Raw genomic sequence first — 10,532 nt, forward strand, 5'->3', positions numbered from 1 at the left:
CGACAGCAAACATTCCGGTGTTAGAGATGGGGAGGGGCTAGTCTGGGAATCTGGAGTGCCCGATTTGAATTGGAATCGGGGAGTTTAAGAGGAGAGAGAAACACAGAGAGGCTGGAGGGGCCGGGAGCTGACAGCAGGGTGTCTCCGCCCAGTCCGCTCTGTGCCTTTAAGTTGCTCTGTGCCGCCGCCTCTCGTTTCATTTCTGACCCAGCTCTGACTGTCAGAGAGATTTTCCACAGAGTCCCGGAGATGACAGATACTGCAGCCGCCGAAACGGCTCCTCCAGCCGCCGCCGCTCAAACCAATGCTCCGAAGATGAAGAAGGCGGTTCCCCGACCCAGGACAGCCGGTCCCAAATTGAGCGAACAGATCCTCAAGATTGTGGCGGATTGCAAGGATCGCAAGGGGATCTCCCTGGCCGCGATCAAGAAGGTTCTGGCGACCAAAGGCCTGGATGTGGAGAAGCTCCGGTCCCAGATCAAATTAAGTATCAAGAGAAATGTGGAAAAAGGCTCCCTGGTGCAGATCAAGGGCACGGGCGCCTCGGGCTCCTTCAGAGTCGCTAAGAAGGAAACCCAGGGAAAAGTGGGAAAGAAGGTGAAGAAACAAGGAACCAAGAAATCTCCCGGAAAGAAACCAGCGGCAACGAAAACAGCAGCGAAGAAATTAACGGCAAAGAAACCAGCCGCCAAGAAATCTCCCGGAAAGAAACCAGCCGCCAAGAAATCTCCCGGAAAGAAACCAGCCGCCAAGAAATCTCCCGGAAAGAAACCAGCCGCCAAGAAAAAGGCGGCGAAATCCCCAATTAAGAAGAAAGCGGCGGCGAAGAAGCCCAAGACCCCCAAGCCGGTGAAGGCGAAGAAGGGAGAAAAACCGAGGGCCAAGCCCAAGCCGAGGTCAGCAAAGCCCAAGAAAGCAGCGGGCAAAAAGAAGTGAAAAATCAAGTGCAACTTGTGACCATCTGAAGCCAACGGCTCTTCTCAGAGCCACCCAGGTCTCTCCGAAAAGAGCTGATCCCGGAATCAGATGATTCCTGTCCCGGGGCCGGGCTCAGGTTTCAGATAGAAATCATTTCCAATAAACCCAGGGTCCTGGAGACTCGCTGACATTCGCTGCCCCGGCCCCACTCCCACTGTCTGGAATAAAATGGAGAGAATGGGATGTCCGGGCCGGGCCTCACTGGAACTGGCGGGTGTTCGGCTCCAGTCCCAGTTCATTGTTTTCACAGATTCAGGGCGAGAGTCGGTGACAGGGGAAAACTGGCGGAGATCCGCCGCAATCACAATTCAAACCCCAACACATGAGATTCTTCAAATCAGCGGGAATAAAGTGTTTGTAAACTGCTGAACCCGTCTGGGAGGGGATGTGTGGGGAGATCGAATCGGGTCTGGGGCTGAAATGGGAGGAGGCGGGTTGACTTGTTATAGAAGGGACTGTATTTAGGCAGGAATATTACTGACTGTTAATTGTAACGGGGCTTATTTAAAGGCTCCGGGTTTCTGGGAATCCTTGAATATGAAGCCCGAGTCTGTAAGGGTTTGTGCGGACCGCTGTGTTTCGGTTCAATTATCGAGAAACGGTTTGAAATTGGCGGGAGGAGAAAGCTGGAGGTGGAGCTGGAAGATCAGAGGCCGCTCTCCGCTCTGTCCATCACTCTGACTCTCTCCTCCCCTCCCTGTTTAATATCTCACTCTCTCTCCTCCCTTCTCTGTTTAATATCTCACTCTGTCTCCTCCCCTCTCTGTTTAATATCTCACTCTCTCTCCTCCCCTCTCTGTTTAATATCTCACTCTCTCTCCTCCCCTCCCTGTTTAATATCTCACTCTCTCTCCTCCCCTCCCTGTTTAATATCTCACTCTCTCTCCTCCCCTCTCTGTTTAATATCTCACTCTCTCTCCTCCCCTCTCTGTTTAATATCTCACTCTCTCTCCTCCCCTCCCTGTTTAATATCTCACTCTCTCTCCTCCCCTCCCTGTTTAATATCTCACTCTCTCTCCTCCCCTCCCTGTTTAATATCTCACTCTCCTCCCCTCCCCGTTTAATATCTCACTCTCTCTCCTCCCCACTCTGTTTAATATCTCACTCTCTCTCCTCCCCTCCCTGTTTAATATCTCACTCTCCTCCCCTCCCTGTTTAATATCTCACTCTCTCTCCTCCCCACTCTGTTTAATATCTCACTCTCTCTCCTCCCCTCTCTGTTTAGTATCTCACTCTCTCTCTCCTCCCCTCCCTGTTCAATATCTCACTCTCTCTCCTCCCCTCCCTGTTTAATATCTCACTCTCTCTCCTCCCCTCCCTGTTTAATATCTCACTCTGTCACTTCCCCTCCCTGTTTAATATCTCACTCTGTCTCCTCCCCTCCCTGTTTAATATCTCACTCTGTCTCCTCCCCTCTCTGTTTAATATCTCACTCTCTCTCCTCCCCTCTCTGTTTAATATCTCACTCTCTCTCCTCCCCTCTCTGTTTAATATCTCACTCTCTCTCCTCCCCTCTCTGTTTAATATCTCACTCTGTCTCCTCCCCTCTCTGTTTAATATCTCACTCTCTCCCCTCCCCTCTCTGTTTAATATCTCACTCTCTCTCCTCCCCTCTCTGTTTAATATCTCACTCTCTCTCCTCCCCTCTCTGTTTAATATCTCACTCTCTCTCCTCCCCTCTCTGTTTAATATCTCACTCTGTCTCCTCCCCTCTCTGTTTAATATCTCACTCTCTCCCCTCCCCTCTCTGTTTAATATCTCACTCTCTCCCCTCCCCTCTCTGTTTAATATCTCACTGTCTCTCCTCCCCTCTCTGTTCAATATCTCACTCTCTCTCCTCCCCTCTCTGTTTAATATCTCACTCTCTCTCCTCCCCTCTCTGTTTAATATCTCACTCTCTCTCCTCCCCTCTCTGTTTAATATCTCACTCTCTCTCCTCCCCTCCCTGTTTAATATCTCACTCTGTCTCCTCCCCTCTCTGTTTAATATCTCACTCTCTCTCCTCCCCTCCCTGTTTAATATCTCACTCTCTCGCCTCCCCTCTCTGTTTAATATCTCACTCTCTCTCCTCCCCTCCCTGTTTAATATCTCACTCTGTCTCCTCCCCTCTCTGTTTAATATCTCACTCTCTCTCCTCCCCTCTCTGTTTAATATCTCACTCTCTCTCCTCCCCTCAATCTTTCATCCTGTGCATGTTTCAGTCTGGTCGGCTCAGGCTGCATAAAAAGTGAACCAGCATAAGTTCGTTATTCATTCAACAGCGATCTGAGTGAAGAATCATCATGTCTGGCCGAGGTAAAGGAGGCAAAGGACTGGGCAAAGGTGGAGCCAAGCGGCACCGGAAAGTGCTTCGTGATAACATCCAGGGGATCACCAAACCAGCCATCCGCCGCCTGGCTCGCCGTGGCGGTGTCAAGCGGATCTCGGGTCTGATCTACGAGGAAACCCGCGGGGTGCTGAAGGTTTTCCTGGAGAATGTGATCAGGGACGCGGTCACCTACACTGAACACGCCAAGCGCAAGACGGTCACTGCCATGGATGTGGTGTACGCTCTGAAACGGCAGGGCCGCACCCTCTATGGATTCGGCGGCTGAACAACTCGACCCTTTCTGAGCCGCCCACCGCCTCACAGAGAGAGCACTGACCTGGGAACGGGGAGAGGAAAGATCTAGGAGTGGGGAAGCAGTTTCCGATATTTAATTAGTATGGGGAGTTTCCCCAACACTCGGTACAGGGAGATCAGGAACAACGGCCGGGGTTCTCGGCCATCCCGAGAGAAGGAGCGGAATTCCCGGTTTCACGGTATAAATGAACGGGCGGGGATACAGAATCTTTCCCCAGACATTACATCCTCCGCTCAGAGTAAAATCCCTCCTCACTCCCTCTCCCGCTGTGTCCTCTCTGCTCGCTCTTTATTTCCTGCCCTCATTCAATGATCAGTTCGATGTGAAGTTTGTGTTTGAGGAGCGGTTCAGCGGGCCGGAACTGGCGGGATTTTTGAAATTGAAGCTGGACTTTACAGACAGATCAGAGAATGAAGCGGAATGTGAAACAGCCTGAGATCTGAGCTGAGGAGTGAGAAATAATGGAGATTATAAAGAGAGAGATTCTTAAATTGCTGGAGGGAAATGAGATTTTCTTCAAACTGTTTTTTGATGCTCTGAAATTGGCGGGCTTTTTGAAATTGAAGATTAATTTCAGCTCAGCCAATTGGGGCCCAAAACCTCCCGCCGGGTCGGTCTGACTGTCAGAGCTCGGTTCAAACCTGCCCATCAAATTCCCGGACTGGTCCCTCCCTGACTGGGGGTGAGACTGCAGCCATTCACAGGCCAGGGCTGGTCCCTCACAGACACTTTAAAAGGCGGCCCCAGAGCGCGCCCTTCCTATTAACAGTCTCTGTGTCTCAGTTTGTGTTGAGATCTGTTCAGAAAATGGCCAGGACCAAGCAGACAGCGCGTAAATCGACCGGAGGGAAAGCTCCTCGCAAACAGTTGGCCACCAAAGCGGCGCGGAAGAGCGCTCCAGCCACGGGCGGAGTGAAGAAGCCTCATCGCTCCAGAGCCGGCACTGTGGCTCTGAGGGAGATCCGCCGCTACCAGAAATCCACCGAGCTGCTCATCCGCAAACTGCCCTTCCAGCGCCTGGTGCGAGAGATCGCTCAGGTCTTCAAGACCGACCTGCGCTTCCAGAGCTCGGCCGTCATGGCCCTGCAGGAGGCCAGCGAGGCTTACCTGGTGGGGCTGTTTGAGGACACCAACCTGTGCGCCATCCACGCCAAGCGAGTCACCATCATGCCCAAAGACATCCAGCTGGCCCGCCGCATCCGCGGGGAGCGCGCCTCAACCCGACCCGGCTTCAGCACCGAGAGCAACAAAGGCTCTTTTCAGAGCCACCAAATGGGCGGTGGAAAGAGCTCTGATCTCCTGGGTTGAAATGGTGGGACAGTGTCGATGAAAAATTTACTTAAACGGGAAGTTCATGAAGGGAGGGAGCGGATGGCAGGCGGGGCACGACTGGTATTTATAAACTATCCATATCATAGGCCGTTATAACACCAGAGAGAGTTCGGAGTCGAGCTGATCTGTGAGGTTTCGGGCAGGTACAGTAACAGTTAAATATCCACAAAGACCAGACCCAGACAGACAAGGGGGACAATTCCAGACTCACCAAGAGCAGGAATTTGAAACGGACACAGTTTAATTTCCACACATCACACCCAGGATTGGAGGGAGGTGAATTCCACTCATACTGCACGGACTCAGTCCCATCATCACATCCAGTGCCACGTTTAGACACGGAAAGTTCTGGAAACAGGTCCAGAAAGGTCTGATTTCGATCCTACTCTTTCACATCAGGTGTCTCCACCCCCAGTGTCAATCTAACTCGGACATATGGACAGGGAGAGGCTCGTGCACTTGGCAAAGTCCAAGAGATGCAAGTTCCCATTTCCAATATATGGGCAGCTTGGCTCGATTGACAGAATAAATCCCTCACTCACAGCCAATAACAGACAAATGTCATTCACTGATTCACCAATCGCTGACACAAGAATCAACACATCCGTCACCTTCTGGCGGACAAACCTGGGGAATGGAAGTCAGACCGAGTTAGTGTTGTGGGAGGATGAGACTGTAAATAACACTTACAATAATGGCCGGAACACAATCGAGTGCTTCTTGTTGCCGATGATCAAACTCACCTGGTATTTCTGTATCCCACCCGCCCAGTTTAATGAACTGATTATTTTGTGTCTCATTTCCGATACAATCTGCAAAATTCAACCGATTGGAGATTGTTGACATCTACTGTCCGGAAGCGAGATAATTTGTATTTAACAAGATATCGTTAGTTTCTAACTAATGGTTTTATTATTAAATTAAGCTCTGACTCGCTTCAGACAGTAACCAGCCCTTTCAGAGATACAGTGGGTGGCTCTGAAAAGAGCCTTTGGGTTATCAGATTAAATCTTGGCCGCTTTACTTGCTCTTGGAGCTCACATTGCTGGTTTTCTTCGGCAGCAGCACGGCCTGGATATTAGGCAGCACCCCGCCCTGAGCGATGGTCACCCGTCCCAGCAGCTTGTTGAGCTCCTCGTCGTTGCGGATGGCCAGCTGCAGGTGTCTGGGGATGATGCGGGCCTTCTCTGTCCTCCTAAACTGACTGACAGACAATATTAACTGGTGTCCTATCCGTCCCATTCTCAACACCCAGAGACGGCTAGTTACTGAATAAATTCAACTCTCACAGACAGTCCAATGTCAGACAGTTACAGGCTGTTTCTCTCCTCCTTTACTTACAGGACTGGAGACTGATAAATGCCCCGTCAGGCCGGCTCACACATAATAGAAGGGACAGTGACCGTCTCACCAACTGCACCGGAGGTCTGTTCACAGACACAGAATCAATCTTTACCTTCCATTTTACGCTCATTCACAGTATCCCACTTCCATTTACAGCCCTAGAGAGAGAGAAAGACAGACAGACAGATAAACAGACAGACAGAGACACGCACACAGAAACAGTCTCAGTCTCACACTTCCCATCAGTATGTCCGTTTCACACTCAGGAAATAGTATCCCACCTTCATGTACAGCGCGAGAGAGAGACAGGCACAGTATCCGCCTTACGCTTCCTATCAGTGTGTCTGTCTTTCGCTCAGGAACAGTATCCCACCTTCATGAGCTGTTCAAAAGAGAGAGAGAAACTGACCTATAATGTCCTGTTTTCACCCAGTAACAAATTGGAAAATATTCCTTTCCAATTTCTATTCCAAGATGGAGTGACAGAAGATGCAGTCTCATCTCTCACTGATATTATTTCAGAGACAGACACATTATTAATCCCACTCTCAGGGACAGTGTCACACATTTAACCCTCTCTTGCATGTTGTCCCCTCTGCAATCTTGCAGCTCAGGGCCGTTCTGTATTACTCTCAGGGACCGAGAGTTTCACTCCGATTGAAATAAACTGGGACTGTTGCTGCCTGATATTAATCCTACACGGTCCCAGCAAATACACCGACTCCCACTTTCCTCCCCCGTTTCTCCAGGATTGGTTTGAGGAATCCTCCCTCCAGTTTCGGAGTCAAACGTTACTTTATCAGTAAGGGAGCCAAGAATGAACAGAACCCATTGGCTCATTCCACAGCCGCTCACTTTATCTCTGAAAGACTCTTTACCATCAAAAGAGCCCGAGAGAAACAGCAGGGATGGAAACCTCGAGTTTAATAGTTGGAGATTGTAAAGTCAGTCTGGATTCCAGCGTTGGGCACTGGTGGAATCCCATCTGTTTCCCATTCTGGTGCCTGTTCCTGCACTGCCTGTGGAGCCCATTCCCTCTGACCTTTCCCCCAGACCCACTTCCTTTGCTCAGACAGGCGGGAATGGAGAGATCACGGCCCCCGGGGGAAGGGAGCAAAGAGCAGCCTCGTTACAGCAGCTCATCGCTCCGGGACCGTGTCCGCAGATGGGCTCAGAGATCGGCATTGAGTCCGGGGGAAGGGCAGGGGGAGTCCGGGGGCTGTTTGTAAGAGGCGGAGTGGATCAGGAACTGGTCCCGGAACATGGAGTGAGAGGGGGGAAGGGAGAGGTCATTCTCGGGCTGTGTGTGGACAGGGTGTGTCCAGGGGAAGGGAGAGAGAATGGGAAGAACCTGCTATTAAAACCATTGCTGCTTTCACTCCCCAAACCAGGAGTGAATGGTCCTGGTTTAGTTCCAGTCTCACCCTGTTTATTGTTATTGGACAGTGAAGAGTGGGAACAGAGCCGGACAGTAAGGATGTGGGGAGTTATACAAAGAGCATCTATTGCAGGCACCAGGTGAGAAGTGTGAAGGACACAATTTAAACAGCGGCTGTTTATTTTCGGTTGAACGGTTAGTCCCATGGGAGAGGGGATTAGAAACCTGACCTGGACAAAGGTCCCTGCCCCATCGGGTAGTCCCATTCATGGATCAGTGCAGGGGTTGGGTTGTGTCTGGATGTCAATAAATTGTTGTAAAACAGCCCAACACACCTGGTGTGCAGAAGCTGAGTGCTGCAGTGGAGTCAGACACTGACACTGTTTGTATCACTGGTTTTCATTTGTCGATATTCAAAATGATCATTAGCAGAGATATTAAACTGATCACTTTTCCATTTTCAACCTCACCTGTTCTTGAGTTACAAGAGATAATTTTTCTTCCCACAGGCGAATCCTTGAATGATCCAGAATGAATGTGATGTTTCCTCCACCCGAGGCACAAAGAGGAGTGCAGCCAGCTCCTTCTCACACACAGGAGGTACATTATCACCCACCGAGCACAGAGACACAGACAGGTCATCAGTTCCACAGTCTCAGACAGCAGAAGTACTCAGTCCCACACTGATCCCAAGTTCCAGAGACACAATTTCAATCCAACATTCAAACAGAGCGGGTGAGGCAGACACTGTTCCATTTGCCCCGAACTCAGTCCCGCTGACAGGTCGATACAAAAATCCCAGTCCAAAATCACACTCTCAGATTGAAAGGCACTGTGTCAATCTCACAATAGGGCAACATAGCTACGAATTAAATACCAGAGAGAAATCACACATGGTATCCGATTGAAAGGGACAGAATGAATCCCAATAATGTACCTGAGATTCCAATTGAATACTATCCCAGAACTCTCTCACACATGACTTTAATACATGAAATATCCATTCGAAAAGTGAACCATTTGCTACAAATTGCAGACAAATCCAAACCTCACGTACAGTATCGATTGAGAAATACTGAAAGATAGCAAACCTGAGAAGCAAATTAGATACCTGTTCAGAATGCACTCATAGAATGAAATTTAAAGATAGAGTATCAATTCTATTAGTGCAGACTGAGATACACATTATATACCAGTCCAAAAATCTCATACAATATTAGACTGAAGGATACAGTATTCCATTTCTACAGACTGATCTACACATTACAAACCAATTCAAAAATGTCACCTTATCAGTTTGAAAGAGTCATTATCATCCACAATATTACTCACAGAGATGCAGATTTAATAGTAGTCCAAAAAGCACACAAATTATCTGATTAAAACCTCCAACATTAAATCCTAAAGTTCGTCCATATTTACAAATTAAATAAGGAGTAAAACTCTTCAAACATTAAGATATTAAAGCTAAAGTATTGAACGCAATAATGTAATCTGAGAGAATAATTACGTACAGATACAGAATGAAACTCACATTCAGATACAGTACCAGAGACACACAGACACAGAATGAATCCAACACTCACAGATACAGAAGGAATCCCAAACTCACATACAGTACTAGAGACTGACAGACACAGAGTTAATCCCACACTCTCATCAAGTACCAGGGACTGATAGGTACAGTATGAATCCCACACTAACATGCAGTATGAGTAACTGCATATTTAGGATGAATTCAACTCCCACATACAGTACTGGGGACTGTATATACAGAATGAGTCCCACACTCACATGGAGAAACAGAGACTGACAGATACCGAAAGAATCCCACACTAACACACAGTATGAGAGACTGCATATAAAGAATGAATCACAAACTCTCACACACACTGCTGACAAGATAGAGAATCAATCCCAAGTTCACACACAGTATCAGAGACTGACAGATACAGAATGAATCCCACACTCGCACACAGTACCAGAGACTGAGAGATACAGAATGAATCCCACACTCTCACACAGTACCAGAGACTGACAGATACAGAATGAATCCCACACTCACACACAGTACCAGAGACTGACAGATACAGAATGAATCCCACACTCACACACTGTACCAGAGACTGAGAGATACAGAATGAATCCCACACTCTCACACAGTACCAGAGACTGAGAGATACAGAATGAATCCCACACTCACACACAGTACCAGAGACTGAGAGATACAGAATGAATCCCACACTCTCACACAGTACCAGAGACTGAGAGATACAGAATGAATCCCACACTCTCACACAGTACCAGAGACTGACAGATACAGAATGAATCCCACACTCTCACACAGTACCAGAGACTGAGAGATACAGAATGAATCCCACACTCTCACTCAGTACCAGAGACTGAGAAATACAGAATGAATCACACACTAACATACAGTACCAGAGACTGAGAGATACAGAATGAATCCCACACTCTCACACAGTACCAGAGACTGACAGATACGGAATGAATCCCACTAAACTATCATAGAATCAGCACAGACCAGGGATCAGGGCCTTTACCCAGTAAACTATCAGAGAATCAGCACAGACCAGGGATCAGGGCCTTTACCCAGTAAACTATCAGAGAATCAGCACAGACCAGGGATCAGGGCCTTTACCCAGTCAACTATCAGAGAATCAGCACAGACCAGGGATCAGGGCCTTTACCCAGTAAACTATCAGAGAATCAGTGTCCCAAGGTGTCCCGTGCGCAATCCTGTCGGAGAAAATTCAGTGCTCCCACCGCCGAGTGGTTCCATTCCCAATCAGGGAATTAACTTTAACAAGAGTTATGAACTTAATAAATAATTACATGAAGCTAATTAAACCCTG

At 48.5% G+C, this 10,532-nt stretch overlaps 1 protein-coding gene across 1 annotated transcript; it reads left to right on the plus strand.

Annotated features, from left to right (window-relative positions):
- The first annotated feature begins 249 nt into the window (after positions 1–249).
- On the plus strand, positions 250–936 carry LOC137319302 (histone H1-like). The gene has a single exon (XM_067981586.1). It carries the CDS (start codon positions 250–252, stop codon positions 934–936), a length of 687 nt encoding a protein of 228 aa, XP_067837687.1.
- Positions 937–10,532: the final 9,596 nt, after the last annotated feature.

The sequence above is a fragment of the Heptranchias perlo genome, unplaced genomic scaffold, assembly GCF_035084215.1.
Source record: "Heptranchias perlo isolate sHepPer1 unplaced genomic scaffold, sHepPer1.hap1 HAP1_SCAFFOLD_808, whole genome shotgun sequence".
In the NCBI taxonomy this organism is placed as follows: Eukaryota; Metazoa; Chordata; class Chondrichthyes; order Hexanchiformes; family Hexanchidae; genus Heptranchias; species Heptranchias perlo.